Source organism: Elephas maximus, chromosome 2 (assembly GCF_024166365.1).
Source record: "Elephas maximus indicus isolate mEleMax1 chromosome 2, mEleMax1 primary haplotype, whole genome shotgun sequence".
NCBI lineage: Eukaryota > Metazoa > Chordata > Mammalia > Proboscidea > Elephantidae > Elephas > Elephas maximus.
This window is the reverse complement of record NC_064820.1, coordinates 20,363,922-20,379,758: the sequence shown is the minus strand read 5'-3', so window position 1 is coordinate 20,379,758 and position 15,837 is coordinate 20,363,922. Positions and strand designations below refer to the sequence as shown.

The following is a 15,837-nucleotide window of genomic DNA, read 5'->3' as shown; positions in this document are numbered from 1 at the left end:
AACTACCCATTACCGATTGAATAAATATGGAATCGTGCTTGTTTTTAGCTGCCGTTGAGTTATTTACACTTACAGGAGTTTGTAGGTAAAGCTAGCCAAACTTTGTGCACCCAGCAGGAGGAGCTTCACTTGACATGGTTAATTCTAGACCCGATCAACTGTGATTAAAAAAAAAAAAAAAAGCACTGAGTGTATTTTACTAATATATGTTAAATTCAGTAATCAATTCTACAAAATTGGAGTTGTCTCATATACATGCTCTGTTGTGTATGGAGCACCTCGTAAATGGTTTTTGGGATTTTAAGGAAGACAGAATGTCAGACAAACAAGAAAACTGATGTTGTTTTAAATGGAAGAGCAGAACTGTTTTGCCAAAAGATGACATGAACGCTCTGTACCTCCGTTGAGAGGCAATACTGTCCAAGGATGTTTTCCAAACATTCCTGATGTGTTCAAGTCTTTGAACAGATCTACTACCTTATGGCGAGTTTATATAATACTTTTTTATTTAAATGGAAGGACTTTATTATGAAGCTTTGAACTACAGCCTATGATCCAACATGAAACATAGTGAAACCAAATCACTGTCTAAAAACTGGAGCCATTTTCTTAACTGTTATCGGTTTATATCAATCGGAGAAATACACAGAGAAGTGAAATTAAATTTATAGTTTCTGTGATTTCCAAGGGGTGGTTAGTACTTGAACTCATGTCTTTTAGGAACATGTAATAGCAATTATCCAAATAATTGATTCCTTTAAAAATATACATATAAGCAGCACAAAGAAAATGAAAAAGCTCTTTGTGCTGTATTTTTACTGCCTCATTCAGTATCTTTTTGTTGAAATTGTATCAGCAATTTGGGGAACCACTAGGAAAACTTTTGATTGCTGGTAACTAAACTACTGAATTCATTTCCCCCTTCAGGTATTCACTTACAAACAGAGCACAATTACGCACCAGAAGGTGACCACCATGCACCCCACCAATGAAGAGGGCGTGGATGACATGGCGACCTTGACAGAGCTTCATGGAGGCTCCATCATGTATAACTTATTCCAGCGATACCAGAGGAATCAAATATATGTAAGTCTCCCACTCTTCATTCCTTGAAAAAACCAGCAAGTTTGAGTGAACGTTTATTTTCATTTCCAAAGATGATTTCCTGACTTTTGAATGCCTCTGTTTCCAAAGAGCGGCTGTGGGTTCCAACTGCCAACCTTTTGGTTAGCAGCCAGGTTCTTAACCACTGCGCTACCAAACAAAGCTCCTTGAAAGCCTCTAATAAAGTTAAAACTATGCTTTCACATGTCTTGTCAGATTAGAAACTTGGTTCAGTGAATCATGTTCTTGTGTGTTTTATTGCCTTGATTTTATAAAAGGGAATTGACTTTACATGGAAGGGCCTTCTGTACATCGACGTAATTTAACCTTTCTTTCTTCCTTCTAATAAATGCATTCTCTTGTATTCTGTCCATAAGTGTTCTGTTACATAAAGAAGTCCTGTGGAGTTGTTTGACTTCCTGAAATATTGATTTGCAGACAAGTGTACCTGGCCTCACGGTAGTGTTAAGTGCTCAGTGGCTAACCAAAAGGTCGGCAGTTCGAACCCAGCAGCTGCTCTATGGAGAAAGATGTGGCAGCCTGCTTCTGTAAAGATTACAGCCTTGGAAACCCAATGGGGCAGTTCTACTCTGCCCTAGGGGGTCTCTATGAGTCAGAATCGACTTGACGGCAATGGTTTTTTTTTTTTTTTTTTTTGAGTACCTGAGCTTGACCTTCTTTCTCTTTTTCTTGATTTTCCCTCTTGAATGGATTCTCTTTTTCTGGCCCTGGAGTCCATGCTGGGGGAGTAGTTGGTTGCAGTGGAGCTGTCTTTTTTATTTGTGTGATTTCCATTTGTTGTTTTGAATCCAGTAGAGAAATGTCCATAAAAAGAAGTTGTGAACAATTTTTTCTGTCAGCTTTTACTTGGGTCTATTTTATAAAATAATACTTAAACATCAGCTCTATAATAATCGCTTTTTAACATTCAACCCAGTTGCTGTTGATTCCAGCTCATGGTGACCCTATGTGTAGAAGAGTATAACTGTGCTCCACAGGGTTTTCAGTGGCCAATTTTTTGGAAGTAGATCACCAGGCTTTTCTTCTGAGGTGCCTCTGGGAGGACTCAAACCTCTAATCTTTTGGTTAGCAGCCAAGCTAACCAGTGAATTGTTCACACTGCCCAGGGACTCCTTTTGACATTAAAGTATGGATATCACATTATCTGGTAGGTTTGATTGGGCTGCAGATTGTATCTCTTTTTTATCTGGCTGTTTGCAAGTCTGTTTAGTAAACTGGAGGCAACCACTTGTGCGTCTTTTCTTGTCAAGTTCAAATTTTATAGTTAAAAAAAGGCAATCAAAATTTACTAACTTTTGTTAATTAGCTATTATACTTAACTCTGCTGAGACATTTGTGGTTATGAGTGATAATCATAACAACCCGTAAAATAGCTAGTTGATGCTCACTGAAACTGAAGGTACCCTTAGTGTCCAGGTTCCAACTTACCTACCCTAGACTCAGAGGGAAGAATTAGGAAAGAGGAGGAGTTAGATATCTTTAGGTTTAATGTTTAATTTTCCTCAGCATTAAAAAAAAAAAAGTATGCTTATTGGCCTTTTTTTTTTTTTTTTACACTGTGAAAGTGTTATTTTTGCCAGATTGACCTAATGTTTGCCAAATGTTTTCTAACAGCCCTGTCTAGAGAAATTCAATCACATTGTAGCCTTTTGACTTGCCGAGCCTGGTTTACACTAAGTCTTTAGATTAAAATGTTTTCCATATGTTCTTCTGAAAAGGTAATGTGCTACACGGTTCTGTGAAAGTGGATGTAGTCTGTTTTAGAGATGCCTGCAGGACATGCTATATCCTTCTCTTCCCATCCCAGAACCACCTCCTCACGGACAAACTTCCTCTTGCCCACTGTGTCACGCCTGAGTTTTTATTAATAAGTACTCAACGCTCTCTAGTACCAATTTGTTTACATAACAATTTCCTTGCTAGGTTTGTCAAGGACTTACTTATTTTGTCTTCTTTGAACCAAGGACATTGCCAGGCATGGTTGTTGTACAGTAAATGTTTATTAAACAAATGCCATAAGTATTAGAGATAGTTCCATGAAGGTTGATAAGCCATTAAATTTCTTTACTGGTATATGTCTCTTGTAGGTATTTTACAACTCACACTCTCAGACATTAAAGAAAAGCCCTAAGTTCTTATTATATCTTATCAATAATCAAGAAACAGTAAGTCACTTAGAGGGAGAAAACTATCCCAGGGCTTAAAAAGCAGACTCTTTTTAGAAGTTTTTTTTTTTTTTCCTTTCCGTGATGTTGTTAAACCTGATGATGTTGTTCGGTGCCCCCAAGTCACTTCCGACTCATAGTGACCCTGTGTACAACAGACGAAACACTGCGCCATCGGTCCTGTGCCGTCCTCACAGTCTTTGTTATGCTTGAGCCCATTGTTGCGGCCACTATCTCCTAAGGGTCTCCCTCTTATCCGCTGTCCCTCTAATTTACCAAGCGTAAGGAACTGGTCCCTCCGAATAACACGTCCAAAGTACATGAGATGAAGTCTTGCCATCCTTGCTCCTAAGGAGCATTCTGGCTATACTTCTTCCAAGACATACTTGTTTGTTCTTCCGGCAATCCAGGGTGTATTCTGTATTCTTTGCCAACACCATAATTCAAAGGCATCAAGTCTTCTTCTGTTTTCCTTATTCATTGTCCAGCTTTCACATGCATATCAAGCAATTGAAAATACCATGACTTGAGTTAGGCACACCTTAGTCCTCAAAGTGACATCTTTGCTTTTTAAACACTTTAAAGAGGTCTTTTGCAGCAGAATTGCCCAATCCAACATGTCATTTGATTTCCTGACCCCTGTTCCCATGGGCATTGATTGTGGATCCAAGTAAAATGAAATCCTTTACAACTTCAATCTTTTCTTCATTTATCATGATATTTATTGGTCCAGTTGTGAGGATTTTTGTTTTTTTATGTTGAAGTATAATCTACACTGAAGACTGTGGTCTTTGATCTTCCTCAATAAATGCTTCAAGTCCTCTTCACTTTCAGCAAGTAAGGTCTGTATCGCGCAGGTTCTTAATGAGTCTTGCCTCTAATTCTCATGCCCCGTTCTTCTTCATACAGTCCAGCTTCTCGAGTTATTTGCTCAGCATACAGGTTGAATAGGTATGGTGAAAGGAGACAACCCTGACGCACCCCTTTCCTAACTTTAAACCACGCAGTATCCCCTTGTTCTGTTTAAACAACTGCCTCTTGACCTATGTACAGGTTCCTCATGAGCACAGTGAAGTGTCCAGCCCCTGGTAGCCACTAATAAACTTTGGCCTCCAATCCTGATGCCATGTTCCTCTAATAACCAGCAAGAATTTATTTAGAAAGCTCCTTCCCTGAATTTGTCAGTGTGTGTTGAGGGGGATTTGGAAGAGATTTACAGCATTTTCCCTAGCTCTTTGGAAACTCTGTGGGGGCAGTTCTACTCTGTCCTATAGGGTCTCTATGAGGCGGAATTGACTCAGCGACAATGGGTTTTGGTTTTGGTCTCTACCCTTGAAGCTTGCAATTTAGTCAGGACACAAAACCAAGGCCAGCTCACATGATACAGTCTCAAACAATTGAATAAAGTCCCTCATTGAATGGTGTCGTAGTTTCTCTCAGTATCGCTGAAACAGAAATACCTCAAGTGGGTGGCTTTGAAGAACAGAATTGTACTATCTCACACAGTCCAGGAGGCTAGAAGTGTGAATTCAGGGCACCGACTCTAGGGGAATCTCTCTCTGTCTGCTCTGAAGGACCATCACCGTCTCCACTTCTGTAACCCCGACATTCCTCGCTTCCTTGGCCACGTCACATGTGCTTCTGACTTCCCCAGTTTGTGCTTGCTTATCTCTGTGTCTGTATAAAAACAAACAAAACCAAACCTGTTGCCGTCCAGTTGATTCTGACTTGTAGCAACCCTGTAGGACAGAGTAGAACTGCCCCCATACAGTTTCCAAGGAACAGTTGGTGGATTCGAACTGCAGACCTTTTTTGGTTAGCAGCTGAGCACTTAACTACTGGACACCAATATGGCCTCATTAACGTAACAAGGAAAACCCTATTCTCAAATGGGATTGCATCTTGAGGTGTAGGAGTTAGCATTCCAGCACGTGTTTTGGGGGGCAAATTTCAGTCTAAAACAAGTGCCAAGTTGGAGGAGAATGACAGAGTTTTGTTTTGACTCGGCAGTGAAGACATTCAACCTTAGAGCTGAGACATTTAATACTTCCTGTGAGTGTACCCTGCCCCAGACTTGAATGCCAGGCTTGTCCTTCAGAGAATGGAGACTGCACGGCCATTTACTTCAATGTCTGTGTGACTTTAGCTTTGTTGCTGGTCCCATTGGGATCTTACACCCTGGTTAGAGCACCTTGGCTCATTCCGTAATTACCTGTGGGCAAGCCCCTGCCTTATGACCTCATGGTCGTTCTTTATGCCCAAGACTCCACCTTATCAATGTTTCTGATCCTCTGCCAACCACCCAGACAGCTGCCTTCTCAGAACCCCCGCCTTCTAATCTAGCCTGGGACCCCAGGCTTCAACCCTGAACCTTTTGGCTATGTTCTCCTGCCTCTGGCTCACCCCTGAGGGCTCTGCTTCTTTCAGAGGGTCCAGTGAGGGTTCATACCCTCTTCTGTCTCTTCCTCAGAAGACCTGGCCCTGACAAGTATCCACACCTATAAGTATAAAAAGAGTTAGGGGAACTGAGAGGACAGGGCATGTGTTTGTGGTACAGAGATAAGAGATTGGGACAGGTGAGGCATAGGTGGCTCAGAAAGCCTGGGCTGGCAGTGGAAGGTCTGTGGAGGGGTGGTGGTAATGACACTACCAAGAAGGGATAAGAGCTGCTTAGATGGAGAGACTAGCGGACACTGTGCGTGAAGATGGAGGGAGGAGAGTGAGTTTGGTGGGATGGCCTCATGAAATCTGGACAATGTTAGACAATGTTGAGACATTAGAGGAGATTGGCAGACTGGAGTTAATGTTGAGTTATATGTTGAGTCATTTCCAACTCAGCAGCCCAATATGACAGGGTAGAACTGTCCCATAGGGTTTCCTAGGCAGTAATCTTTATGGAAGCAGACTGCCACATCTTTCTTCCAGAGTGGCTGGTGGGTTTGAACTGCTGACCTTTCGGTTGGGAGCCGAATGCTTAACCACTTCACCACCAGGGCTCCTTAGGCTGGGGTTAAAAAAACAAACCCATTGCCCTCTAGTCGATTCTGACTCCTAGCGACCCTATAGGACAGAGTAGAACTGCCCCGTAAGGTTTCCAAGGAGGTTGGTGGATTCAAACTGCCAACCTTTTGATTAGCAGCCAATCTCTTAACCACTGCACCACCAGTGCTCCAGGCTGGGTTAGGGAACCCTTAAAGCAATGGTTCTCGACTGGGACAGCTTTGTCACAACAGGGAGTGGGGGTGAGAGTGCTAGTGGGCAGAAACCAGGGCTGCTGTTAACCATTCACAATGCATAGGGCAACCCCAATAACACAGGATTATCCAGCTCAAAATTTCAGCAGTGCGAAGGCTGAGGAACCCTGCCTTAGAACTAATCAGACAAGCTTGGGGTTGATGGTATGTTAAAGGTGTTTGAAAAGGGAATTTCCCTGAGAAAAGTTTTAAAAGTATTGACAAGGAAGCGATGCGAGGTGAGACTGCAGAGAGATTGGCTGAGAGAGCGTAACAGTAATTTAGTGATTAGAGGTGGAAGTTTTAGACTTGGATAGAGAGACAGTGAATATACTCTAGACTGATAGAATAATGAACAAATCAGCCTTAGAAGAAATACAACCTGAATGCTCCTTGGAAGCAAGGATGGTGAGATTCTGACTGGCTTACCTTAGACATTTCATCAGGAAAGACCCATTGCTGGAAAAGACATCACGGTTGATAAAGCAGAATGCCAGCAAACACAGTGGAAACCCTTTCTAATGGATTGAATTGTGTCTTCCAAAAATATGTGTCAACTTGGTTAGGCCAGGGTTGCCAATATTATGTGGTTGTCCTCTATTTTGTGATTTTTATATGTGTTATAATCTCTGCCTGTGGTGAAAGTGGATTAGGGTGGGATTGGGTTTTTTTTGTTTTTGGGATACCACCCTTACTAAGGTCACATCCCTGATGCAATGTAAAGGGAGTTTCCCTGGGGTGTGGCCTGCACCACCTTTCATCTTACAAGAGATAACAGGAAAGGGAAGCAAGCAGAGAGTGGGGACCTCATACCACCAAGAGGGCAGTGCCAGAAGCAGAGCGTGCTGTTTGGACCTGAGGTTCCTGTGCTGAAATGTTCCCAGACCAAGGGAAGACTGATGACAAGGACCTTCCTCCAGAGCCAACAGAGAGAGAAAGCCTTCCCCTGGAGCTGGCACCCTCAGTTAGGACTTCTAGCTTACTGGACTGTGAGAGAATAAACCTCTCTTTGTTAAAGCCATCCACCTGTGTATTTCTGTTATAGCACCACTAGATGACTAAGACAACCTCCATGAGATGGATTGACACAGTAGCCGCAACAATGGACGCAAACACAATGACGATGATGAAGATGGTGCAGGACCAGGCAATGCTTTGTTTTATTATACATAAGTAAGGTTGGCATGAGTTGGAACCGACTCGAAGGCAGCTAACAACAACAAGAGATGACATGAGCAAGAGGGAAGAAAAGATTTGAGCTGTATGCAGTGGGAATGAGGGCAGGGGTTGAAGGAAGGACTAGTTCTAATGTTTCCCAGTGCATCCAGCCCTTGTAGCTGTGGCAGCTCCTGAAGGTAAGCAAAAGGAAGTGGGAAAGACACGTTGGTCTTGGATGCCATCTTGCTGTACTCTCTGGAGCCAGGACAACTTAAATTGTTAGGTACCCAGCATCTAAACACAGTGTTGACAAGAGCAGGGGAGGTATCCGTGTCCTGAGTGGAGCCACCACCAAGCTCGGTGGTGTGGGAGTTTTGTTTTCCACAAAATAGAAAAGAAGCATGTTCTCTGGGTCAATTACACAGAGGAGACTCCTCTCCCAGTCTTTAAGGAATGGCTGGAAACCACATCACGGAGAGAGCTGCAGGGAAGAGCAGAGCCCACTGCAATTATGGCGTTGGGGACGTCTCCAGGGGAAGCCAGCTCCTCTGTTCCACCCCGTCCTTTGGTTAGGTTGTTGGTCTTGCTGAACAAACACAGCAGAGATCCAAATCAAAGAAGCCCGTTTGAAGAAGTGGGGCAGTGTCTAAAGATAAATGCTTATGAAAACATACAAGTTTCTTCACAGCTAATGTATTTTTAGGTGTCCCAGAAATAGCTTCGTTTGGTGAGGTGGCATTCCAGACCGAACCTGTGAGTGTTTTTGATGGTGGTGGTGGGTTAATTTTGAAGCCCGCCACAGCCATGTGAGATGCTAGCAGCCACCGCCCTGCTAAAGGACTATGGATTTCAGCAGACAGGTGAACTGAGTTCACCCACAAGTAAATTGCAGGCTACTTGCAGCATTGTTGGTAGTTACTGTTGAGTCAATTCTGACTCAGCAACTCCATGTGTGCAGAGTAGAACTGCCCCATAGGGTTTTCAAGGCTGTGACCTTTCGGAAGCAGATCACCTTTGGGTGGGCTTGAACTGCCAGCCTTCTGGCTAGTAGTCCAGTGCTTGCAGCATTAAGACTGGTATACACTGCCACCAGGGCTGGATTAAGGCACGTGAAGGCCCTAAACACTGATAACCTGTGGTGTTCCCTCCTCTGCTTACTCACACATTAGACTGGGCTATGTGAGTTGTATATATATATCATTTATTAGCACATATAGAGTGATATCAAGCACTGTGTCCCCCACAACAGATAATGAAAAAGAAACTCACTTGATAGATAAGATAAAACTTTCTGTATTAGATAAATATTAATATTTCCAGTATTTTTTGGACATGTACTATCTTACTATTATATTAAATTATTACCCAGTTAGTATTATATTAAATATATGCTAGATTGCGTCCGTGTGTATGCCAAAAATATTTTAAAGTTATAAATGTGATTGTTTACAAAACTTAGAGCATAACTATGTATATAAATACTATAAAGTTAAAAAGTAACTTGATTGAGTTTATTGCCCTGGTTGACATACTTGAGTTCCCTTGCTTTTGTGTGTCATCTGGGACTGAAGTTCCCGTTGGTTGTTCGTAAGGACGTGCACAAGAGCATACTTCTGTGTTTGTATCATGGCAAAGAGCATTGCTGGCCCTCCTGATTGGAGTTGTCGATTCAGCAGACGTGAATGTGTAAGATGGTTCTCTCAAAATGAATCAGAGACCCCTTAACTATTAATATAACCCATCCTTGCCCAGTAACTGCTCATGTTGGATCCGGTTGCATATTGCGTGAATGTAGCAAGAGTTAGACTCAACAGCCCACCCCACCTCTTGTTTATTAGAAAGAAAATAGTATACTCCCAAGAGACCTACCAAGATAAGGAGTTTCAATTACCCAGGAGGGGACTGTAGGAGACAGATGTCAACGAAGGTGTTGAAGTGGTAGGGCCTCATAGCTTAAACAGCCTTGTGCGTGGGCGCCCTCGTGACCCTGCATGAACCTTATTTCTGGCCGGCACATTCTCACGCACTGGAGCTGGTGTTAGTTTCATTTAGTGCCCTGCTATTTCCCTTCCACTTTTCCTTGTGTCCTGTCTGCTTGGCATCTATGGGTCTTTGGACAACTGGTGCCTCTGTTTTCTTGTTACCCTATGCATGTGCTTACCTCGTTTCTTGGGTAATCCATCCCTGCTTGCCACGGAATTAACTGTTTTGGACATGCAAATTGAAATCTGTGTTTCATTTCCTTGAGTCGAGTCTTCCCAAAGCAGCCTTTGATTTTTTTGTTCACTTCCGTTCCTTCCCAAAGCCAGTGTTGAGTAAGTGTTTGCCTTTCAGAGTCAGGGATGGCCCAAAGTCCAAATGGGGAGCACACATGTGACTCACTGTCCTGGGAACAGCTGAATAGATTTCATGTGGCTTGTCAGGGGCTCCTTGTTTTTGCCGTTTTTTTTCTTTTTTTAAACAAGAAATCAAGACTGGTGTTGCCAAAAGATGATTGTAACCATCTGTCTTACTATATGTATTTTTAAACTTGACCAAACATTTATGCTCTTGAGTGACCACTTCCACATCAGCACACAGTGGGGGCAGTTAGGAACCTGGTTGTTGGGATATATATATATATATATATATATATATTTTTTCTTTCTTTCCTTCCCCTCTTTTGATTCAGAGTCCTTTCAACAAGGAGGGAATTTTTGTCAGACATTCACTCAAGTTTAACAGAAATGTCACTTCTAAATTAAAGAGCTTGATGTCAGTAACACTGAGCTATCAAGTTTTCTGTTAAAAAAACTTGAATGCTTAATGACTGTATTAACAGTTCAAAAAAATTTTTTAATGGTCCAACTGTTTAATTGGACAGCACTGGCAAATGGCTTTGTTGCGTAGAAGGCAGTGGGCATAGAGAATTTACTTGTGAATTCGTGGTCAAACCATATGCCCCCAGTGTATGGACATTGACTGAGCCCTGCCTGTGTGCCAGGCACTGTGCTAGGCCCCAGGGATGCTGAACTACTCTTGTTCATGGTGCTTGTTGAAAGATAGAATAAATGAGAGGCACTGCCCTATCCCCTACCCCCGGATTTCCCAGTTTACTGAAGGAGACCAAGGGGGGAAAACTTGCCCTCGAGTCACTTCTGACTCATGGCGACCCCATGTATGTGAAAGTAGAGTTGTGCTCCATAGGGTTTTCTTTTTTAAATAATATTGTGTTTTTGGTGAAGGTGTGAAGGTTTACACACAAAACAGTTTAGGTTCCCATTCAACCTTTTCTACACAAATTATTCAGTGACATTGGTTACAATGTGTGAACATTCTCAATATTTCTGTTCTGGTTCTGTTTCCATTAATCTAGTTTCCCCACCCCACTTGCATTCACATCTTTGTTTTTAAGTAATTGTTGACCATTTGGCATAGGGTTTTCAATGGCTGATTTTTCAGAAGTAGACCTGGGTGGACTTGAACCTTCAGCCTTTCAGTTAGCAGCTGAGTGTTAAACCATTTTCTTCATCCAGGGACTCTGATGAAGACAAACAAGCGAACTATTGACTGTAACTCAGGGCAGCACAAGATATGATCAAAGTACAGTCAGTTCTCATTATTGGCAGCAGTTAGGTTCTATAAAGCTGCTGCAAACACTAAATTAGTGAACACTGAGCTGTTGTTCCTAGGTTCAGGGGTAGGTTCCTGCGAGCCTCTGGTAACAACATTTCTGTCAGCTGATCCATCATAACCTTATTTTATATGTGTTTGTGCTTAAAGACAGATTATTAATCTGTACTGTTGATTCACTAACATTTGAACCCACAGCCAGCAGCACTCTAACTCATGTCTGAACAGAGTTTATCTAACACACGTATTTTCTTCTGTGAGGCACATCACAGGCTTCTGGTGCCTTGGAACACAAGACAACACTTCAGCAATGTGCTTGGGGGCCTAAATAGTGAAATCACCAACAAAACACCAAAAATGTGAAAAACATAGCATAAATAGACTGCAGAAAGGACACTTGTTTATTGTACGAGAGCTGAAACAAAAAGCCAGGGTGTCACCCTGTCCCACCTCAGCTGGGAACACACACATCAGGCAAATTTGTTGCCACTCTGGGCAGATCTGTGACAGTACCACGAGTATTGATTTTAGCAAGTAGGTAAATTCACAAGGAGTTCACGAATAACGAGGACCAACTGTACTTACTGGGAGCTCAAAGAATAAGCATCAAAATTCGGAAGGAAAGGAGAAGGTCAGAAAGTGATTCTCAGTGGAGACGCTAGTAGAGTTGAGTTAGAATTTATCCAGCTCCAGGACCTTTAAGATTTGGAACAAAGTTTGAGTGCAGCTAGCTGGCAACATGATCAAGAGTAGGGGAAGAAGGGCTCCCATGTGCCAAGTTAATGAGCTTGAAATAAATTGTTAAAGTTGTTGAAGACAACTTGAGACATGAGTGTGTGGGATCACTCGTCTCCGGTCACAGGGTGGTGGGTGACTGACTACAGGAGGCTCTGGTTTAGGAAGCGAGGTGACCAGTAAACCAGGTGAGAAACAGTGAGGTTCCAAACCAATCCTGTGGGAGGCGGGGTACAAGAGATGCTAAGAGAGTCTTAAGTGTTTGGTTGGACTTGGGAACAAGTCGGCTCAATTTCTGTAGGATGACTCATGGATTACTGGGTTCAGCAGTTGGGTAGAGCTTGGTGCTGTTGTTCAGATGGAACTATGTGAAGAGAAACCAGTGTTTTGGGGAGAAAAATCACCCTTTTCCAGTGTCGAGGTTGAACTGTCCAAGGGACATCCATATGAAGCTGTCCATTGGGCTGTTGAATATGCGGATCTATAACTGAAAATTGAACATTGTACCCAATGTAAAGATTGAGGGAATAAGTCATCGCCATATTTAGCTGAGGTGATCAATAGAGAAGGAAGAAAGGGAGTGATAGGTGGGAAATAAATCTGGATTATGACTTCCACTTTTTAACAAGTTCTTCCCATTAGGCAAGTGTACTGTGGCAGTAACCTTAAATAACCAGTACCCCTAGCACATTTTGAATAACCTGATCTACATCCAACTTTTCAGAATCACATGATAAAGAACAGTTTTGGGGTTTTGTTCTTTTTTCATGAAAAATAACTAATAAATACCTCAGCTATATGTAGCACTTTCCCACAGTAATCATCTGGGATAACAGAGGATTCCAATGTTTAATTACTGATCAGAATCTTGGGCCCACAGGGGGTAAGCAGTTTACCAGGAGCCTTAGTTAGCTCCAGGCCTGAGGTCTCCTGGGTCTTGGACTTGACCAAACCATGTTGTCTTGATGACTTGTTCCCGTGTTGGAATTGTGACTTGCCACAGGTTGTGTGGATTCCCCCGCCATACTCTACAAGCAGACTGCATGTGACTACTGGGTTACGTTGTCTTCGTTATAGGTGTTTTTTTTTTGGATGGAGATTAGATCCTAGATGTCATGTCCTTAGGCCTTTTGAAAACCTTGAATTGGTAGATTCTGAGATTGAAGAAATGAGCTTCTCTCTGCATTTTGAAGTAGTATGGGCCGCAGCTGTTCCAGATTGTCAAAACGGGCAAGGAAATGTGTTTTTTGATCAGTTGCTGGAATTTTTCTGACTTAAAAATGTCATTTATGTGCTTCAAAATAGATTTTACTTTCTGTTTCTGAAAAGCCGTTAAAATGACTAGGCTATTTATTTGTGTGGAATTTGGAATCCAACATGAGGAAGCCGGTACTTGGCCCTGCCTTGTCTTTGTAGTTGCGTGTGTCTGTTGTCTTAAATGGCATAGTCTTGCCATGGTCATTTTGGGAGCTGTAATAATACCTTTTTATAGAGGGAGAAATGAGGCAGGCATGCAACAGATGTCTCATCACTTTTAGGGTTTTCTTACTACGTTTTATCTTTGCTTCACTTGGTTTTTAATTTACCACTAGGCTCTTCTCTTCCTCTACCCTCACCCCCTGTATTAGTCAGAGTGCTCCAGAAAAACAGCACCAGTAGAATCTCTCTATCCATCTATCTACCTACCTGCCTGCCTACTTATCTACCTATCTACCTATCTATCTACCTACCTACCTGTCTACCTATCTATCTAATCTATCATCTGTGTACCTACCTATCTCTGTGTCTGTCATCGAGGTTTATTTTCAGGAATTGGCTCACACAGTTGTAGGGACTACCAAAAAAAAAAAACGAAAATAAACCTGTTGTCATCGAGTCAATGCCAACTCCTAGCAACCCTATAGGACAGAGTAGAACTGCCCCCATAGAGTTTCCAAGGAGCACCTGGTGGATTTGAACTGCCAGCCTTTTGGTTAGTAGCCGTAGTACTTAACCACTATGCCCCCAGGGTTTCCAATTCAAAATTCCAAGGTTAGAAGGTAGGCTGGAAACTCTGGCAGAATATCTATGCTACGGTCTTGGGGCAGAATCCTTCTCCCTTAGGAGACCTCAGTTTTTACACTAAGACCTTCAACTGATTGGATGAGGCCCACCATGTAACAGAGGGTAATCTGCTTTACTTAAGGTCAACTGTTGGTAAAGCGATTCAGATGTAAATATCTTCATAGCAACATCTATTTGACCAAACAACTACACACCATAGCCTAACCAAGTTGACACATAAATTAACCATCCTGCCCCCTAACTGCCATTTTTATTTTGATTATATGTTGAACTTTTCTTAATCCTCCTTGGATCTCTTATCCATACAGCCTTGGTTTTAGTGATAAAATCACCCATATGGGGTGGAGAGTGAAGTGGGATGTTTAAGATAGTAGGAAGAATATAAGATGTCCTTGACCCATAGTATTTGTTGGTGATGAACCTCTGAAGATTTCAAATAATTTTCATTTTCTTTGAATAAACTATTAGGAACTATTACTATTTTATTTTATGCTTCCATTTCAGAAATGTTCAAAAGTATTATTTAGCACGTACATGGGCACACATAGTGAAAATCCAAGGAAGATGTAAAGGGCCTGTAGTGAACTAAAGGCCCACCCTAACCCGTTATAAGGATGATTCTTTAGGACTTGGGCTGTTGTATCACCTTTATCAGGGACACTTCAGTTCCCTTTACACACATCCCTGTGGTTGGCTGAGAAGGTCTTGGGTAGTAGTTGAAGAGTGTTAAGCAGGAGAATTTGCATTTTTAGAAGTTGATTTGTCAGGCATAGAGATTGGATTGGAAGGTGCCAGACTGTGTAGGAGATGAGTGAGGAAGGAAGGAGGCCTTGTGGAAATCTAGTCAAAGCCGGGGGTGGGGGGCCCTGACCAGAGGCCAGGGCAGCAGACATAGGAGGAAGGGGGATACGCTTTAGAGTTAATTAAAACATGGTACGTACAGGACACAAAGATATTGGCCACCGCCAGTGGGGCTGGACAAAGCATCCAGGATGATTCTGGGTCTTGAAGGTGGGTGAATGGTAAAAACGGTCACTGCAGATCTGCCATGTGGCACTCTGTCAAAACCCTGCTTCTCGTCCCTGTCTCTCTCAGTGCCTCTGTGGCTGTGTGTGGGCACAGCATTTTGCCATCCTTTGCTTGTTTTATCATCTGTCAAAAGAGGCAGGAACCAAGGCCCTGCCCACATCACAGGGTTATGTAGGAACAAATGAAGGGGTGTGGTAATGTGTAAACACAAGGCAAGATTGTCCCCTTCACCACACAATTAGGAAGTACCATGTAAAGCTGTGTTGGAAATATATAGAACTTAATTGCTGTTTAAAATCCTGAGACAAGTAAGAGGGTTCTTTATCCTTGAAGTTTCAGGAGGCTCACCAACCTTAAAGAAATGACTTAGGCCTTTAGTGAGAAGGTGAAATAGCAAAACTGTTGCTTTTTACGTTTGTGTTTTAAGAGTCCAATTTACCCCTGATAGTAAATGAAGTTACTTTAAGGGGAGGCATTTTAACTGCTAATGAGGTAAGATTCCCTATAATCTTAAAAAAACTAAGTCTCCCTCCATACCAGCCAAACACAATTTACATATTCTTTACTTTTTCTTTTTTTAAAGTGATTTCAGATTATTGAGTTTGGGCTCCAATTAAATTAATGTCCCTGTTGGTGTCTGGGGAGCCATGGTGGCTTAGTGGTTAAAAGCTCAGCTGCTAACCAAAAGGTTAGTTAGAATCTACCAGCTGCTCCTT

General features: G+C 42.3%; 1 protein-coding gene across 3 annotated transcripts in view; it reads left to right on the top strand.

The window, feature by feature from the left end:
- The window catches only part of MYO10 (myosin X), a 281,060-nt gene that overhangs the window by 115,999 nt on the left and 149,224 nt on the right, over nt 1-15,837 (top strand). For all 3 annotated transcript variants that reach the window (XM_049861415.1, XM_049861406.1, XM_049861424.1), the window contains one exon: nt 928-1,086. In XM_049861415.1, the coding sequence (XP_049717372.1) occupies nt 928-1,086 (159 nt within the window). The remainder of the gene's footprint in view (nt 1-927; nt 1,087-15,837) is intronic.